We start from the raw sequence: 20,484 nt of genomic DNA, 5'->3' as shown, positions 1-20,484 counted from the left end.
CCAAGAGCCTGGTTAGTGCTAGAGAAAACCAACAACGTGGGCTCAGATTTGTTTCTACTAAATATACCCCATGTCCTACTCACAAACTCCAACCCTGAGTTTTCTTGAATAACATGTGTTAAAAGCTATCAGCCAACCCCCTCACCCAGTTAAAACCCAAGGACCTAGTGTCAAGTACTGTATTAATTACTGATCACCACCAGCTTTACCTGGACTAGTCTAGTTCCAACAGTTACACTACTGGAAACTAACATCACCTTTTCCCAATCCATGGAGGTACAAGTAAATACGCAACACAGAAAAGGAAAAATCAAAGAGAAGGATTCCTGCAGTACAGCAAATGACTGCAAGCAGGCTGCAGGAACAGGACATGAATAACACCCAGTTCAGAACAGCCATTTCAAAATCCAGTTTCTTTCCCATTTGGGACCCTGAGCCCAGATGACAAACCCAAAGCAGCAGTAGTGTCTCACCAGCACTGGTCCTGGGGTAATTCCCAGCACGGGCAGCCCTGCATTGGGAAACCCTGGAAGCAGCAGCCCTTCAGCTGGGCCCTGGCATGCTGCCCCAGCAGCCCCAGTGCGCCCAGGGAGCAGCCAGGAGCTGAGGTTTTCCCTGCCTCTGGGGAAAAGCAAGACAAGCTTTGGGAAGGAAATTGTTGCAAGGTTGGTGGAATGTCACCAAAAATCAGGAATAGTGTCTGAGTCCCAGTTTTCAGATCAGAAAACACTACTAACATTTGCTGATCAATGAAGAAAAATAACTGTACCTTGGAATATCCACAACTGACGGAATACCATGAAGTCCTCTCAGCATCAGGATTGTGGTAGTGATATGAAGTTAACATTGTCTAGTAAATCAAGACAGCAGACCACTAACCTGGAGAAGGCAAAACAGGTCCACCCCAAACACTCTTCTTTGCTGCCAGAGTCCCTGGGCAGCACACTCATCCTGACACAGCAATGGCATCACCAGGAGATTCACAGGCAGGAAAGTCCTGAGCTCTCAATCATTCGATGAGAGGCTAGAAAAGCCAGAGGGCAAATCAAGAGGCCTTTATTCAGCAGGCCTCAAGCTCATCCCAGGCAAGTCAGTTTTGTTTCTGCTGCAGGAATGGCACATCCACCACAACTGCCCTCCACTACGATTGCCCACAAGAAGCAGCCACAAACCACCTTTCCCACTGCTGTGAAATGACCAGTTGCAGCCTGACTTGGGCAGAACACAGGAGGGATGCCCACGCCAACAGGCATGGGCTGAAACCTGAACAGGGCTGCTGCCTCCTCTTGAAAAACCCAGCGTGGCTTTTCACCCACCTCCTGGACAGACAGGCTATTCCAGACAAAATGAAACCAGCTGAAAGAAATGCTAGAGGAATTTATTGCAACAAAGCAGGTCCCACAGGAACTGATCCAGGTGGCTCCTGAGAATCTCCAGAGGAGACTCCACAAGGTTTCCCTTCAAAGTTTCTCCTCTCAAAGCTTAGTGCCAAATGAGAACATTTCTTAAGCTTCAAGGAGTTGTAAAAGAACAACCCATCAAATACACATCATCTGGGGAACACCACCTACACCTTGGGGAAGTGCTCCACGGAAAACTTTCTGAGTTAGCAAAGGGTAGAATTGATAGTCGAGGAAAAACAAAACCCACACACATACCTTAAACCAACTTTGTGACTTTTATTGATGGGCGACAACTTTATACTTCTAGATATCACTAAACTGTGTACAATTAGGAACTCAACGTTATAGGTGAGCAGACAGCAAAATTAAACAAAGCAGACTTAAAGAAATATCAATCTTAATTATTTTGCCCATGTTTTATTTTTCTTTACCTCATGTACACAGAAGCATAAATGCAGTTTGAAATTTCTTAATAGCAATAAAGTTACAATCACCCATCTATATAGACTAACATCTTAACTCCAAATAGTTGATCTGCAATGTGTACTTTAAAGCAGTTTCCCATCACACCATTATTCAAATGTTGTCTTCCTATCAGGAACCAGCAACTCTGCCTCTTGTACGGGTGGAGGTTTTTCTTTTCAAAGCACACAGGACCATTTCCATCTCATATTTTTTACCACTTATCAAAAGAACTATTGGGGAAGCAGAGAGAGCTTTTTCTTTTTTCCTTTTTTTTTTTTTAATTGTTTTTTTCTCTTTTTTTGTTTTTTTTTTTACTGAAGATAAAACATTTTCACAGAAATCTACAAGTTCTGTTGCTGGTGCAGGGTTTTCCTCTACTACGCAATTAGAAAGTGGGACTCGAATGCAAATCCCCTGTGTAATATCTTCGCATTCAGCAGTAAGTCAGATCAATTCTTTTTGTTTTGTGTCTATTTTGTTTTGTGATTCACGAGACTTGAGTCGTTCAACCAAGTGACTTCATTCTGCAAAGTCAAAAGTCAACACAAGCTACGTTGTGCACAAAGCCAAGGTAGTTTCCTTTATCATTCTATCCCATAGTTGCAAGGGGAAAAAAGAAACCCAAAAACAACAGAAAGGGGAGGAAAAAAAGAAAGAAAGAAGAAGAAGAAAAAAAGATTCACTCAAAAGAGCATTTACAGGAGAGAAAAAAAGTGACAGTTGGCGTTCTACAAAGCGTTTGTTGCACAGAGCGGGGAGGGGGCGGCTCACAGGAGGTGGCTCACAGGAGGTCCACGCGGCGGTAGTACAGGAGGTAGGCTGTGCGCTCCGCTGACGGCTTCACCACCTGGTACTGAGTGATCACCTTCACCGCCTGGTCGTCGATACGTAACCACCCGTTGAGGCCGATCTGGAAGACGTCCGTAGTGTAGTGGCCGCCGGTTGCGCTGTTTCCATGGTGATAGACAACTGTAGAGGGAAACGTGTGAGGGGGTGTCATGTTACACGTGGAAAAACAGTCACTGACAGAGCACACACACAACGGCATGTGTGGCTTTCTGCTTTCCTCGGGGTTTAGCCACTGGACTTAAGCAAGTGTTCAAGTGCTCAGTGTTTGCTTGGTTACATTTGGTGCCATCTCCCATCTCTGGAGGCTTTCAAAACCCGTTCCTGTGCAAGCTGACCCACGTGAACCCGCTTTTGCAATAGGGTTGGACTAGATGATCTCTAGAGGTCACAGAATCACAGAATGGTAGGGATTGGAAGGGATCTCTGGAGATGATTATCTAGTCCAACCCATGCACCAGTACAGGCTGGGGATTGACCTGCTGGGAGAGGGACCTGGGAGTCCTGGTTGATAATAAACTAACCATGAGCCAGCAATGTGTCCCCGTGGGCAAGAAGCCAATGGCAGCCTGGGAGGGATCGAGAAGAGCGTGGGCAGCAGGTCAAGGGAGGTTCTGCTCCTGGCTCTGCTCTGCCCTGGTGAGGCCTCATCTGGAGTCCTGCGTGCAGTTCTGGACTCCCCAGCTCAAGAGGGACAGGGAACTGCTGGAGAGAGGCCAGTGCAGGGCCACCAAGATGCTGAGGGGACTGGAGCATCTTCCTTATGAGGAAAGGCTGTGGGACCTGGGGCTGTTTAGTCTGGAGAAGAGGAGACTGAGGGGGGAGCTCATTAATATCTACAAATATCTAAATGGTGGGTGTCAGGAGGTTGGGGCAGCACTTTTTTCTGTTGTATCCAGTGACAGGATTAGCGGTAATAGAAGCTGGAACACAAAATGTTCCATTTAACATAAGGAGAAACTATTTGACTGTTGGGGTGAGGGAGCCCTGGCCCAGGCTGCACAGGGATGGTGTGGAGGCTCCTTCTTGGGAGGTTTCCAAACTCGTCTCGACACTTTCCTGTGTGACCTGATCTAGGTGGGACCTGCTTGACCAGAGGGGTTGGACTAGATGATCTTTAGAGATGATCCTTTCCAATCCCTACCATCCTGTGGTTCTATGACTTCTTCACACAAAAATCCTCATCTCCTCCAAGTTACACTTCTTCACCATCAATGCTATTCGCACCCTGACAGAAATCCCCACCCAGAGGGTTCAAAGGGATGCAAAGGCAGCGTTCAAACAGCCAAGTCAAAAGACATTTTAAACATTATTCTGAGAATACAAGGCGTATTTTAGGCACAGCTGTACTACAGGTGTATTTCAGCTTCTGCTGATATTTTTCAGAGTGTATCTATTACAGAACTCTGGTTTTGTATAAACTGGATCAGTAAGAGACAGAAATGCAGATGTAACAATACACACACAAAAAACCTCTCTAAATCCAAGAACTTGACACCCACAAACTATTTCAGTATCATTTCTAAGAAAATATTTTACATAATCCAGGAAACTCTGTTGTTTCTAGACTTCTATATGCAGAATTTGTACTTGCAACACGGGGGCTAGAGACACACAGATAAAATACCTGCAAAGAGCCGGTAGGTTCTTTGGCCTTTAAAAATTTTACTTTTCACACCAGGAGATAGTAGCTCTGGAGAAGGGAAAGAAAAACAAATCCCAAAGGCAACAGTTAGCAAGTTTAGAAATTCCATTTCAAAGGGATCAATTATTTCTCAGAGAAACCAACACTAGCACAAAGGAGAAAGTGTAATTAAAACATCTTCTGCAGCCTTTATAGAATGATCAGGGTTCTGATGCCTGGTAGGTTTGCTAAAGACGTGGATTTATGGATGGTTTAAAAATGCCACCAAAAAACTGAAGTGGCGGGGGGGAATAGTAGGGCAAAAGATCAGACCGGTAACTGCTTTTTCCTCTTATTCCTGCTGTCAGACAATGTCAAAATCCATTTCAGATTCCCAGTCATACCACAATTGTTGATGTCAGTCAAGGTACATTGAACTAGTTCAACCAATTTACATTCCCTCAGAAAACCTTTAAAATCTTAAGTAAAACAAAAGGGTACCATCTGACAAAGTACACATATCTCACTTGAGATAGGAGTAATCCTTCCTTTTATTTATTCTCTCTTATTTGAGCTTCTGGCTGGCTGACTAGTCAATGTGTCAGATCAAAACAAAATGCATTTCATTTGGCAAGGTTGGGTTGCTGAATTATATGCAAGCTCTCATCATTTCTACAATCATTATCTCTTTCAAGTCATTTGTTAAATGAAAGAACTTTGTTTCATTTAATCTCTGAACTATGGCTTTGCTAATCTTCAGGTTGTATCTTCTATAAAACATTTCCTTTCATCAGCCACTGTTACAACAATTTGCCACTTCTCTGAAGGAACTCCAAGACTTTTATATCTAGATTTTTAACAGATTTTATATCCAGATATGTCTATATCTAGTATTAATTTGCAACATCCTTGTATAGGGACATATCCCTCATTTAACAGGATCACTTCCAGTTGTTATCCTCAGCAGTCTATAATCTTACTCCTTAAATCTGCAGAAAGCTCTTCTTTGGCCAACCCAACGTCTACAACATGCCAAAGGTTTCAAGACCTTTTGCTATCATGTTCTATGCAAAATGAATGCTCAAATTCATATACAAGCAATGTCAGGTTCAGCTGGACTGAACCCAGAAACCCAAATGCATTATCTTCATGAAAAAGGAACTAAAAAAGGGGAAAGAAGGAAAAGAGAGACACATACAAGATACTCATCCAAATTACTACGATTCCAGACAACAAGGGAGCAGAAATCTTGTGCACAAGGAAGGGAGAATCAGAACACAACATTATCTTTTCTCTAAAGAGGGAAAAATTGTTCAAAAATCTTTACCTTTACTAATTTCCAGATCAACAGGATACTCAATGTTCTTGATAAGCTTCTGACATCCACCAGTTTTCTCGTATACAAACCGCTTGAGGTGTAAAACAAGAACAGGGGGGAGTTCTTCTAGTGTCACTCTTCGACTGATCTCCACCTAACACACACATGCAACAAAGGTGAAGAAAATCACTGTCATTTTTGTGAATTGCTCAAAATCTACCCCTTTAAATGAGGAAAGAAGGATTTCATTTTAAACATCCGAGCAGAAAACACACATCTGTTGTTGTCTCAAAGAACTCAGAACACTTAACAGAATGTAATGAGTTAGAATGAGCACAGATATTTAGGTACTGCAGTACTGAAAAGACCTTGCTGGAATAATTCTTCATAACACTTGAGTGATTAGTAACTCTCAGCAAGCTGTTACACTCTAATCAAAAGTAAATAACTTGTAAGATATGCTGTCGATTTCAGAGAAGTCTGAACTATGGAAGACAACAGTAACAAAGGTTTTGAAAAGCTCTCTTCATTTCTAAAAGCTGACACCTTTTCACAGAAAGTTGAAGGTAAAATAAGACCTAACCCAAATCACTTATTTTTCTATAGAAAATCACAAACAAAAAGAATCTCCATGAAACAAACTACTAAGATTTTGGTGTAAACACCAAATTGAGTTGTACGTCACCAGCATATTAATGTTCAACACAAGGCCCAATTCTGCCAGAACCAAGGGTGGAATAGAAACTTATAGGGAAAAACTATTATCTCTTTCCAAGCTTAAAAAGCAAAACCCCTAAGGACCCTGAGGCAAGTAGATTTTGTAGGGTACTTGATTTCCCCACGGCCCTGAGCTGATCTAATTTACAAGAAGCAATTCTACATTTGAAACAGAAGTGGTCTCTATAAACTGTGCAAAACTTCACCTCCATCTTAAATAGACTTTTCTGCATCTAAAAACTCTCAAACCCATGGCAACAGCAGCAGCTCTACTGAGTTTTTTGGGTTTTTATTACTATCTCAAGGTGTTTCTGTATTGAGTCTTCTCCATCTCAAATCTGACGTCCTTGAATTCAGAATTTCATGCAAAAAGAACTTCTCAGCTCCTAGTCCAGGCCAGGAATAGAGAATGCTTAAGAATATCACTGCAGAGGTTTAAGCAGTTCCTGCACCTCGGCTGCACTGCTTCATATTCACTGAAACCACAGATGAAAGCAGTTTTGTGTTACAGTGCCAGACTGAAGAGCAGCAGCAGCTGAGGAACAGGCACATGTTCTGCTGTCCTGACTGCGTGCGGGGAGTCCTGATTTCTGGCAGCAGTTACCAGCTAAAAGAGCCACAAATGTTTGTTTAGTGAACATGAGTCAGAGGCCCAAGAAAATACTGGTAAGATTCTCAAGGAGCAGCTTGAGAACTGCAGGGCATGTGAAGACTCCTTCTAAGGAGTATGTGGAAGGTAACCTAGAGAAGTACATGAGGTAAGGCTAGCTTGTTACTCAAGAGGCTCGACTTTTGTCACAAAACATAAGCAGCTCTGCAAACAGAAGCAACAGATGGAAAAGAAGAATCACTTCAGTGCAGATAAAAATGAAGCCCTTTAAAAATATAGTCAAGATGTAACAAACAGATCTGCAAGACCAGAAGGAACCGAAACAACTTTCTTCAAATGCCTGTGAGCACCTGAAGGGAGCTAGTGAAACTGAGTCAAGAACAGCAAGAGAATGCTGTTCCATTTCAAAAGCTCATTTGCATTTAAAATACCTAATTATTTACACACTGCATGGAAACCTGACCAATTCCCTGTTTATAGTAAGACATACACAAAACTCCCAAACTTTATGAGAAATCATTCACATATATCTAGGTTTAGTCCTTTCACATCTATTTTTTATGCCCACAACTTGTCAAGAATGTAACTGAGATTAAAACACTTGGAAGACAGTAATAATGTTTAAGGATATGATTTTTAACTTCATCAGCAGTCCTGAGTTCCCCTTCTGAAAAATGAGAGATGAAATACTTCTTTGCAATACATTTTGAATCTCACGGTGTGCAAAGTCCAATGCACGTTCTACAACGTGTTTGCTGTTTTCACTACAATTTTAATACAAAAGCAGCTCTTCCAACTTGAATTTCTTTTGACAGAATGATCTAAAAGACATTGTGAATGCTTGTATTTCCATTCAGACTCCAAAATATAAGCCAGACCAAAGCTCCAGCAGCTAATTTGAACACCCGTTTCTTCCAAACCCCATAATTGAACACTGGGTTGTCAGTACAGAAATTAAAACCATCTGCAGTAAAAAATGAAGAAATGAATGACTTGCAAACCAAAATCTCTGTGGTAAATCATGATGAGCTTGCATTGCAAATGTTTCTTTCACATGGAAGGCAACTGGAGAAATAAATTTATACTCAGGAGGAGTGTTAACGAGGCAGATAAGCTTCAGTCATCCACCTTTAGCTTTTCAAATGAAAATGCTCCCTCTTTATCTAACCATGTTCTCATTTGGAGTGTTTAGAAAACCTTCAGATATAGAAATAAATGTCAGAGAGAACATCTACAATGCCAGAGCCTCTTTCTATCCTGGCCTGCTAAAAGGTGTTATGCACAGCATAAGCAAAACATCAATCTAAGCAGTTCCTGCCCAGCAGAGTTGATGTTCATTACTAAGACATACCACAAGAAGCAAGGCAATACCACAGTGAAGTTTAATTTATGACCCTCTATCACAAGTTCTCCAACCATCATGCCAGAGGCATGCTCTGTTTCCTATGATGTGTTCTTCTGTTGCAATTATTACCATCATGGATTTGTATTATGTGAAAAATAAGAAAAAGAAATATGCAGAGTAGCATGAGAAAACAGAATGAAATGTCCTGGTACTTCAGGTGGCAGAGAGCCACAGGACTTGGGAAATCCCAAAAAGGCTCTCTACTCTGTCTCCTCTAAATCAATTACAGTGATTTGTATCAATTCTGACTGGTGCCTCTCAACCTTCTCTTAAAGCTGTGAAGATAACTCTATAAACAGCACAGGTAGCACCCAGTCTAGGTCCTATTCCTATTTACTCTTCGAGCATCACTGAGAAAGACTCAGAGCAGCCTTTGACATATAAGTTTTATATCCAGTTCCATCTCTCTGTTTCCATGTTTTTTCTTAACGCTGAACAGCTCCTCCCCCTTATTTATTCCTTTCACATCATCATTTTTCTACTGCCATTCATATTGATTGCTCTTTTCCAGATATTCTCCAACTGTGAATTACATTTTCCTTTAAGAGTTTTTTGCATACAGTAAACCAGTCAATCACACAGTACCAAGGACATGGAACAGAGGTGTTAATGGCTATTGAAAGATTTCAGATTATGAATCCAGACACAGTGATCATCAGATGGTTTAGTGAAGTTCTAGATGGACTTTTAAGTAGGCCTGTCACCAATTAATACTTTAATTTCTCATTTGTGAAACGTGTAAATCAAAACCCATTCAGAACAGTCACACACAACCAAGGTAGTGCTCTGCTGCAAAAGCTTTCCTCTCAAAGCTGCAGCACCTTTTCAAACAACAGTCTTGCTTCACTAAGAACACGTGGCAATCCCCAGGAACTGGTATGTTAAGATGAGCTAAAAGCTATTTCACTCATAATGGTGTGTATTATTACCACAGTTCACCCTGTTAACTTAATATACACTCCAGTAAAATCTCCAATTACTAGACCAACCCAGAAGAAATACCTATTTATAGGCACAGTTTTGTTTAGAGGTTATTTCCTTTCCCTTCAGTGTATGTGTTTAAGTGTAAAACATCTTACTGCTGCAGGACACTTTGAAGTAGTATCTATTTGTTAATGTAAGTAAGAGTGTTCCAGTAACTACTTGTAAAGGAAGAGCTGCATAAAAACCCTTTTAAGAAGTTTAGTATTTGACTGCAAAAAGGGGTCAAGGGAACACACCTCTTGCTTGGTTTTTGTGGTGTAACCCTGGACAGACTCTCTGGCCACCAAACTTTCCAACGCATCCTGTACTGTGCGTATCTTGTCTGACTGGATATCCAGCTGCAGGGTGAAGAAAGGCTGCAGTGTAGCAGACTCCTTAGAACTTTGCTGGTAAACAACAGATCTATGGAAACAAAAAGAAGTTCAAATGTAATAAAGCAGAGTAATTTTCAACAGTATAGGACCTTCAAGAATTAATGGCCTGTAGTCTATTAAATTATAGTTAATCCAAACCAAGACAAAGAAATTCAAATGTGAAACATGGTTCAACAACATGAATCCATTTTACTGCAATTTAAATGGTTTTCTGGTCCACTAAGAGCACTCTGAATGGGATTATATTTGACCTGGTTTATTTATGCAAGGATTCAAACAGTTACTGGGTAAGCGGAAGATGTTTAAGTAACCATTTTTCATAATGTATTGAAAAAACATTGACCTCCAGACTCTTTTTGTGTTAGTTATGAAATGATGCTTTCCAATCCACCTTCAGAAGTGCAAAATACTAGTGTTTATCTAACTGTGTGTTCCAGTGCAGAAGTTAGAACCAATTCCAGATTCTCCAATACAAATATGCATTCTTGTAGTCACCAAGACCAATTTCACAGTGATTTTAAATTGTTTGCTTAAATCCTGCCACAGGAAATATATCTACTATGCTCCATTGAGAACTGGCATTTCCTTTTCCTCCCCTAATTTTCTGTGTCCAGATTTTGTCCATGGACTCCTTTGTACATGAACGGGAGCCTTTCGGAAAGCTGGCAGCAGTAACAAAGAGGGCACGAGAACACGTTTCCTGATCTTTTGGGGTTTATTTTTGTTTGAAGTGCATTCAGTTGTAGCCTGGAAGTAGCCTGGTGACCACTCTTTTGTGCAATGAGACAGCAGTAGACTCCTCAGCCACAACATCACTGCATAAAACAGACTCTCCCCAATTTTCCTTTGTCTTTAGCTTTGCTGAAAACTTAAACCAAACACAGCCCAAGAGCTCTTGTTTGTATTTTGAGAACAGTCCTGACATTAAAAAGCCTCAGCTGCTACAAAAACGTGGTTTTTCTCAGCCAAAAAAAAAAAATCATTCATTTATGATACTGTGAGGCTTGTAAAGGGGTCTTGAAGGCAATAAGCTAAAAGGCAATACGACAAATAATGGAGCTGTAATCCATGAAGCCACACTGAAATGTCTCCAGGTCATGTATGAAATGTTAAGATATAGATTGCAGATCGAAAACAATAGAACAAAATATTTGAAACATCACTGTACTGGATTTGGTCAGAGAGGAACCTCATGAGGTTCAACACAGGCAAGTGCAGAGTCCTGCAACTCAGGAGGAACAACCCCATGCACCAGCACAGGCTGGGGATTGACCTGCTGGAGAGTGGCTCTGGGAGAGGGATCTGGGAGTCCTGGTTGATAACGAACTAAACATGAGCCAGCAATGTGCACTCATGGCCAAGAAGCCAATGGCAGCCTGGGGGCATCAAGAAGAGTGTGGGCAGCAGGTCAAGGGAGGTTCTGCTCCCCCTCTGCTCTGCCCTGGTGGGGCCTCATCTGGAGTCCTGTGTTCAGTTCCTGGGCTCCCCAGCTCAAGAAGGCCAGGGAACTGCTGGAGAGAGGCCAGTGCAGGGCCACCAGGATGCTGAAGGGACTGGAACATCTTCCTTATGAGGAAAGGCTGCGGGACCTGGGGCTGTTTAGTCTCGAGAAGAGGAGACTGAGGAAGGACTTTATTAATAATTACAAATATCTAAATGGTGGGTGTCAGGAGGTTGGGGCAGCACTTTTTTCTGTTGTATCCAGTGACAGGATTAGTGGTAATAGAAGCTGGAACACAAAATGTTCCATTTAACATAAGGAGAAACTATTTGACTGTTGGGGTGAGGGAGCCCTGGCCCAGGCTGCACAGGGAGGGTGTGGAGGGTCCTTCCTTGGAGGGTCTTCAAAACCGACCTGGACACGTTCCTGTGTGATCTGATCTAGGTGGCATCTGCTTTGGCATTGGGGTTGGACTAGATGATCTCTAAAGGTCCCTTCAAACCCCTACCATTCTGTGAGTCTATGATTCTGTGAAAGCCAATGCATCTTTATATAGGCAAATACATCTCCTTGAGAGGAGAGTATGAAGAACAGCAGCATTCTTATTTCAGTTCAACACTTTCTCCTTGCCTATATTTAAGTACATATCCTTCAACATACGGCAAGCAGAGTGTTTCAATAAACAAACCCTTCCCTGTGTAAGCCTTGCTGCTCTTGGATTCACTCCCCAAACCCTTTTTAAGCTAATCATTATTTAGTGCAATAATCAACAGAGAAATGTTCAACTGTTCTCTAGTCCATGTATTGAAGATTTAAATCAATAACACCAGTAATATTCTGAACAGATCCCATTCATGAAATTGGTTTAGTTATTAAAAACTTGGTTGCAATAATTGTTCAAAACACCTTCTTCAGAAAGATGTGCAGAAATTTATTTCCCAGCAAAGTCTTTGCTGGACTATGATTTCCTATAACAATATCACTTATTTGATGTGTTTTAAAAGAAAATAGCAGTGCATTTGAAGGGAAAAGTTGGTACTACTTATGGAAATACTTAGCAGGCTGCTAACTGGCCTGTGAGTTAGCTTGCATAACAAGTATTTGAAACTCACACAAGCCCAAAGCAGAAAGGGCTCCTGCACACGAGCAAACCAGATCCTCATCCCACTGTGTATCTTAAATATTTAAGTATCACACGGCTCAAGGAAGACTTTTTGGGTTATTTGGGTTTTTTTTTTTTAAGTAATTATGTCTAAATAGGCTTTTATTAGACAGTCAAGGCCTCAAGAGAATAGTCTAAATTTTCCCAAGCCAAAAGATGCCAACTCAAACCCTGTTTTCTTAGTTGCTTTTTCCATTTGATTTTTTTCCCATTTCTGATGCTTTCATTTAGTGGAATTCTACTGGCAATTCTATATTCAATCCTTCCTATCTCCACCCTCTGTCTCCGAGGATGGAGTTTTACAACAACACATTTCTATGGCAAGTTGTGTGACCTGGTTTGGAGGACTGGATCTCGGATTGGACCCTGTGGTTCTGTTGCTCAGTGCAAGTTTTTGCCTTTCTGGAGGATGACTTTGCCTTTATGTCATTTTCCATGGACTTCTACACAAGATAATTTCTTTAGTTACTCTTAAATTAAAAACTAATGCAATCATGTAGAGATCTAAACAATTCTGATCATGATAAATATACCAAGGGGATTAAACAATACCCTGAGCACATGAACATACCATCAACACAGAAATTCATCAGCATGTACAAACATCTGTCTGCCACTTTCTGTGGAAAATATCATTTTATTTGTCATCTGTCTGACTCAAATCCCAGAAGAATCATTTCAGTGCATTTCACAGACACAAGGCACGAGCCCACGTTATTCACACCTCTAGACTGAATAACTGGCAACACAGGGGGTCAAATACTAGCAATTAATAATGCGTCTGTCTCCAATTTATAAATAATTCTTCAAGCCTAGCATTTTTGGTTTGCAGTATGTTTAAGTGTTTACCTGGCTTTCATTTAAAAGATATATTTCTCCAAACAAGCCATGAGGCTTCTTTTCCAAACCACATTCTGTCAGTATCTACTTTCTGCTTTCATATGGTTGCTATCAGATCTCACTGTAAGCCATTTCCCCCATTTTTTTCATTCCTCCAACATCTTGTGATAATTTACTTCTTTCATCTTTAATATTTATTAACTATTAAACATACACTTCCCAGAGGCAGGACAGTTAAGTGTTTAAATATTTTACTCACTATCCCTTGGCATCCTCATTTACAAAATAATTCAAGATTCCTCAGAGCTCACAAAAATTAGGTAGCTCTGAAGTTCTTTGGAAGTCTTAGACATTGTACACAAAGTATAGATGTTTTAAACTCTTCCTCTATATGCAATTCAGGGCTTTTGTTCTCTGAACAGTGTTCTCTCAAGACATCTTAAAAAATTCAAACACTACAGCAAGTGACAGAATTGTCTGATCTTTGATCAATCCTCTGATCATTTTAGTCAATCTTCTGAACTCTTTTTCTGAACAAATGCTTCATGGTAGAATGCAACTCCCTTGGCCTGAACAAAGTGTCTCACAGTCTCTTCCATCCAATAACTCACTAACAGTGAAAAATACATGAAGCAAAGTGGAGGGAAGTTATCTGTAAAGGCAAAGCAGCCTGCAGTCTCAATAGCTTTTACCAAAAAGTACTGTACCTTATATGACCACCAAAAATATCAGTAATTGGAGTTTGAACAAAGTCAGCCTGTCGAGTGACTGATGATTTGTTGCGAGGTCCCACTTGCTCCCATTCATCCTCACTGCCTTCCCCTTGTTCATCTTGCTCCTCTTCCTCATGAACAGTCTGAGCCTCTGGGCCATTGGAAACTGAGAGTTCTGAAAGTGAAAGAAGAAGAAAAAGCACTGATTCTTTTGTTACAAATTAAACAGGTAGATAAAGAATTCAAAAGACAAAAACCCAACACTAATTTTCAGAGGATAAAAGGTTTGTACAGATCACAGATTTGAGAATGTAAATGAGAACAAATATATTCCAGGTTCACTCACAGCTGGACACATGCATACATTACCAGTGCAGCCCACTGAGGACTGCATGTTAGCAAATGTCATTTGCTAGCAGATTGATACATTTTTAGTAGCAAATTTATGGGGTATAGAACATTAGAAAGTCAAGTGTTACTCTGGAAATACAGTTATGCCATTAAGTACAAGTCCTTTTCCTGCACAGATATTTTACAGGGAACCCAAGGCTTAGCAAATATTTTCTTTGCCAGTGCCAAAGTCAGGAAGCTCTGAACTGCACACAACTAAAGAATAAAATATGGAATGATCATAAAAAAATCTAGCCTACTGAAGAGAAACTGAATAACCAGTGATCTAAATTCCACACTTGTCTAAGATTAACAGTGTTTTGTTTCATTTCTAACAGGGGACCCAAACATAAAGCCACTGTAAAATAAAATGGCATTTTACTCTGCATATGAATTCTAACCCTTCTTCCAAAGAAAACTTTTCTCCAACTTTGCAAGAACTTTAAAATAACTCAATGTTTTTAAGATTTAAAGTAGCAATTGTTCTAGAATGTTCCACTTTAAACAAAGATTTAAAAGTAGTTTAAGGATTAGTGAAAAAACACACTGATATCTTTTTAACTACTACTGAGAGAGCCAAAAGCTCAGCAAACAACTGGCACTGGAGGTATTATGAAAGGCAAATGCAGAGTATGTACAGAAGGGTAACGCTCCTCCAAATACCCAGTAATCACTTGTAAATTGGACAGAATGGACTCACTTCATCCTTTGAACAGACTTTAACAAAAGATTAGTTAATGTCACTTGAGTCTTCTAAAACATGGCACTATTTCTACCCCCACATCTACTCCAAACATTACTCTGCATTCCAAATCCATCACAAAAAATAAAGAGAATATTGGAAAGAAATTAAAAATAAAAATCCACTAACTTTCATTATGTGGAGAGAGAAGTTTCTTTAGGGTCAGCATTTCTTCATGTAGTCCATTGAGAATGAATCCCAAGTATTCTTCAGCATCCTCTTGCCTGCCCTGGATAAAATGTGGGGTTTTTCCAATTACTATGTGTCATTTTCATCTTTCCATTTTAACAGAAAGTGCATGACACTGAACATCTAGCTTTCCCCTAGGAATTCAGCTGACTTACCAACTACTCAGTCAAAGTTGTAAAGTCAAATAAAGCTTAAATTTTACCTGAACAACCCCTCATTTTTAACCAGTTCAGAAAGAATCAACACATGAATCAGTACCCTCCCATAAGCAGTACTGAGACACATAAGCTTGACCTGCACCCAAGCATTTCTGCACCTAAAGGCAAAAGCAATTTAAGCTGGTGAGTTGGTAATTCCTTTTCTCCTATTTTTTTAAAAGTAGTATTGAAAGTTGCAGTCAAACCAAAGCTAAATCAAAAGATGGTTTGCAGCATTATCTTTTCCTTCAATTGAAACTAAACTTCAACTAGTATTTTCAAGTTTCTGTGGATCTTCAACCACTCCAAGCTGAATCCCAACCAGCAAGTGAACAATTGTTCATTTCTGAAACACAAACCAATAGGTATCTTCTTTAGAAAACAAAATGTCCCATTGCAACAGCAATTTTATCATTATTCTGACACATCAAACCACCAAACTTGTAATTTCATCTTCCTATAATTTAAGTCCCAAGTCAGTCTAGGTTCACTCAATGAACTACCAAATAGTTGATTTTAGTAGTATTTAGGCACAGAACAGGATGGATGGCTTTACACTGTTTTAACAACTGTGACTGCCTTGCAATGTAATTACTAAAGTAACAAGATTTTCAAGTCACACCTTTTCTGAGATACTTGACTTTATAACTGTCAGAAGCCTATAAATGTAGGTAGGTTCAAAGGCAGCTCCTGGTCGGATGTCTCTCACAATTTTATCACCTAAAGCTGCAAGGCAAAAGAGAAGTTCATGTAAAAAGCAATACACAGGAGTTTTTCTACCTTACACCTTCACATTCTCTTCACACATCACTAGATTTTGGAATCCAAAATAATTTTTTATTAATAGTTTTATTACAACTTTAGAGGCTCAAGCTCAGAATTTGTAAGATACAACTCTTTTATCTGTTAATGTTTGGGGTTATATCATCCAATATAGACTTAAAGATGGTCTGGAAAAGTTAGTACTCTTTTTACAGTCCACAAACATTAACAAAAATATCCACAGTCATCATAACAATTCTGTCCTAGTTACTGTAATCAAAGAACACTTCCTTAAAACTTTTACATTATTTGTTATCTAATAGATAACAATCTAATAGATCCTGTTTCATCACTGCAAAAAAAACAACCTCAAAAAGCAAACAAGAAACAGTTTGACAGAACATTCAAACTAATGGCAATACAAGGCCTCAGAAACTATATCTGAAAACTACACAACACAATCAAATGACCCAGAAGTATAATAAGTTGCATAAGTAAGATTTGTTTTACAGAAACACAACTTGAGCAGCAAACCACAGAAATGTCTGAACTACTTGGAAATCACTGGGACAACCAGCTCCTTGTGGTATTTTCTTTTAATGTTATATAAATACATTCCTAAAACTGGTGTTTATTTCTACAGGTTTGTAATACAACAGATTTGGGGTTAGAGACTGAAGAAAATGAATCCTAGATTTTGTTTGCATCAAAGAAACGTTCTATTTCTCACTACAGATTCATCATTAATCCTACACATGTATTAGCAAGAACCATACACTTCGAAAGTTCTGACAGGGAATTAGTGCGTATGATGGGGAGAGGAATTCAAAGCTATAATCACATGCTTGTAGGCAATCTCAAACTGATAAAAAGATCTCTAATGGTCTCACTTTGTTCCAAATTAGTATTTCATAAACTAAAACAGATGGAAATATCTGAGGAAGGAAGGAAGCCAAGTAAAATCCAGTGAATATCAAATTTTGTTAGAAAGGCCATGTTTGGAGAAGACACCTTAACAACTAAGCTAGCTTTCAACAAAAACTATCCTTACTGCACTTGTACATTTCACCTATCAAATAGAAAGAAAAAATAGATGGTGCAACACCTATGACTTCTTGACATGACTCTCCAATAGGAAACATTGACAGAAAAGCAACAGCAAACTTTTCAAGATATCAAGAAACCCCAAAAATCCAAAAAGCCATAAAAGGGATCAAGTATCAGTATTTAAACATCTTAAATGCATCCCACAATGCTGATCTTTAACCCAAAGAGCCTTTTTGTCACGACTGTAAGGCTTTTTCTCCCCCTGTTCCCACTCACCTTGTTTTGCTTTAGGAGGTACAGGCATATTAGTGAATTCATTCATTAAACGAACACTGAAACAGAATGGAAGGAACAACTAGACATGAGCTGCATGTTAAGACTTACAAGGACAAATAAGATAATTACATCATTTTTATTACTGTCTGCCCAAAAAAACCAAAATCAAACAATATCATATTGAAGTCTTAATAAAGTTTGGACATAAAAATTAATCTTATCATCACCAATGAAACCAAGCTGTTAAGTTAGTTCTTGCAGCTCTCATAGTTCATTTCTGCATATTAAACAGCATTTAAAACTGTTATTCCTAGGCAACAGGAAGTATCTTCCTTGACTAGACAAGTAACTGTAAAATACCAAGTTCATTATAAAAGTCACGTATCACCATAAACACTCACACAAGGAAGACTTCTGGATACATACTAGCTTTCAGCAATTGCGGTAAACAATCATTTGTTAGGTATTTCTGAATTAGCTCAGTCACACCACAGATTTGTATTTGATTTAACAAGCTACTTACAAACTGTCTATCATTGGTGTTGAGGTACACGGCCGCTGCGATTTGGAATACATTGGAATGGACTTCATTAAATGATACATTGGAGGGCAAGCAACCAAGGCTTGCAGGGTCTATGCAGTGGCATTAAGGAAATATTCAGAAAACATAATCTACATATTAACCAAATATCCAATTCTGTTTAAAATTATATGCAAAACAAAGCTAATCCAATAACTAAATTGGAGCAGACGGGCTTTTATCACAACATTAACTAACGATGTAAAAAGTTGTAGGACAAAATCCCCAGCACCTTGTAACATGCAGCGAGTTCACTGGTATTTTAAGAGTGTCAAAAACTACTTTCAGTCAAAGGAATCATTTAGTCAAGGAGAAGGACAGGAAAAGAACTTTCACAGGAAAGACTTCACAAATTAACAATTTGAGAATTGGCAAGTGATAACCTGTAACACGTTTTCTGACAGACTTCAGGGTAAAGGTGATGATTCACTCCCATAACCAAAGCAAACTAAAGAAAGTCAAGGTCATGGGAAACATTCTGCAGTGTAAAGGAGAGTTTGGAGCAACCAGTATTATACAGTGGATGCTGAGAGAAAATACTATAAAAACATCCAAATCCATGCTGCTTGGTGAGGACAGTGAACAGAGGAAATGTATTAAAATACTGGAGGAGCAGGGAAATGACAAAAAATGCAGCAATCTCAACAGCTGGAGAGGTACTAACGCCATCCCCAGAGTGTGCAAAAACTGAGTAACACACACAGCCTTAAACATGGAAATGTATTAGCTCCCATTTTTTTCAATCAGATGAGTGCAGAACTGGTTACATAAGATAAAAGCCAAAGTTTATTGCAGGTCTGGTAATAAGTTGTTAGGTTGTGCAGCAACCACTCCTGAAATTGATCTTAGTATTTTTCACAAGCAGTACCAGCAGTTACAGTATCTTAACTGCCACTTTCAGGAAGCCATTGCTAACACAGGACATACATATATACAATAAAAACCCCATTCATATTAAAACTATTGTAACACAGCACTGATGAAGGAAGACTTCTGTTACCCAAGGTAAGTTATTTTTGCAGAGGAAACCAATTCTGATATTAAGACTGAGCTAATCTTCCATCCCGCTGTAAAAGGATTCTTTCCAACACTGCATTTCCAGAGATGACCATAGCAACAGGCTGCTCAACAGCAAACTAAATGATGCACAATTGCCAAAGCAAAGCCTTGAAAGAGTAGGAATAGTTACTTCAAGTATAAAAGAGAAATAACCACTGAAGGTGATGCATAAAGACTCATGAGTAAATCTAATCACAAATGACAAAGGTTTCAGTCACAAGAAAGGTCAGAAATACTTTTACAGAGGTAACAGAGACAAATTACAAACAGCATCGCGCAACCAAGTGCCAAAGAACCCTGGACACAAGGTTTTATGATCCAAAATACTCCTGGACTCCTAGATGCTTCCCTTAAACATTTTAACCACAGTATAAAGGTATGGGAAGACAAATCACTTTTATAAAATACTTACCAGAATGATCAGACAAACTCTGACAGATATAACATACAAAGTTTAACTTAAGTGTATTAATTTTTCCCAAGGTAAGGATACAGCATTGACGTAGCACCAGTTTCCTTTGTTGATCAGCCCTCGTGGTTGCAAAGACACTGGTTTATGTATTAGTCTTACATTTTCCAGTATTTCTGCAGAATGAGAAACAGTAAATTGAGCATCACCAGAACGCACATGTGAGCGATCCAAACAAGTGTCTGTTCACATGGTACACAATGATGCAAATCAACTAACAAGATTCCCAGAAACTTCAGCAAACAACTTCTGCTCCCTTTAAAATTAAAATCAGATGTATTTCTTCAACTGGAGAGATCCTGGAATTTGGGTCAGGTGAATGCTGCTACAAAAACTACCCATTGCAATTTCAGAACTGAGAAGACTTACTTGTTTTTATTTTTCTTTTCCTAAAATCGGATCCTTTCCTTTATCTAGGTACATAAATACACACATCAAATCCTATTAGCTCTTAATCCCTTGCCACCAATTTTATGAAGCATTTCCTAAACTCATCTGCTTTGAAACGAGCTGATATAGCAGTCTCCAGTTTACATGTTTCAACGTACACCACCTTACAACAGAAATACCTTGGTGCAAACAGGACAGATGTTAACATGATCTTTGGAACAGTACATTTAATTTACTGGTTTAAGACTTCCAAAATCTACAAGATAACAGGCTTACATAAAACACTGCCCACTGTTTTCCTGCTTTCAAAAACTTCATCAGTGGCCCAAGTTAAACTTATGAAACCACTGCATATAAATATGACTGTCTGAGTTACAAAACTCAGAGCACCAGGACGGGTTTTTCCCAAGAAGTCTGACCTGTTATTTAGGTATCTGAATAAAAACTGTCTGAAGAATATATTGCATCTGGTGTATTTTAA

At 39.4% G+C, this 20,484-nt stretch overlaps 1 protein-coding gene across 3 annotated transcripts in view; it reads right to left on the bottom strand.

Annotated features, from left to right (window-relative positions):
- Positions 1–1,659: 1,659 nt before the first annotated feature.
- USP10 (ubiquitin specific peptidase 10) overlaps positions 1,660–20,484 on the bottom strand; it is a 48,306-nt gene continuing 29,481 nt past the window's right edge. Inside the window, exons 5-15 of one of the 3 annotated variants that reach the window (XM_062007628.1) lie at positions 19,638–19,729; positions 18,029–18,138; positions 17,506–17,561; positions 16,043–16,146; positions 15,164–15,263; positions 13,897–14,077; positions 9,609–9,774; positions 5,666–5,810; positions 4,342–4,407; positions 2,640–2,837; positions 1,660–2,392 (exon numbers count right to left, since the gene is read on the bottom strand). In XM_062007628.1, coding sequence (XP_061863612.1) covers positions 2,650–2,837; positions 4,342–4,407; positions 5,666–5,810; positions 9,609–9,774; positions 13,897–14,077; positions 15,164–15,263; positions 16,043–16,146; positions 17,506–17,561; positions 18,029–18,138; positions 19,638–19,729 — 1,208 coding nt within the window. In that variant the 3' untranslated portion in view covers positions 1,660–2,392; positions 2,640–2,649. Of the gene's footprint in view, positions 2,838–4,341; positions 4,408–5,665; positions 5,811–9,608; positions 9,775–13,896; positions 14,078–15,163; positions 15,264–16,042; positions 16,147–17,505; positions 17,562–18,028; positions 18,139–19,637; positions 19,730–20,484 lie in introns of all 3 variants that reach the window. The other 2 variants (XM_062007626.1, XM_062007627.1) reach the window with 2 other exon arrangements.

The sequence above is a fragment of the Colius striatus genome, chromosome 14 (assembly GCF_028858725.1).
Source record: "Colius striatus isolate bColStr4 chromosome 14, bColStr4.1.hap1, whole genome shotgun sequence".
Taxonomy (NCBI): domain Eukaryota; kingdom Metazoa; phylum Chordata; class Aves; order Coliiformes; family Coliidae; genus Colius; species Colius striatus.
Note: the sequence above shows the minus strand (reverse complement) of the source record. Positions and strands in the feature narration are given on the sequence as shown.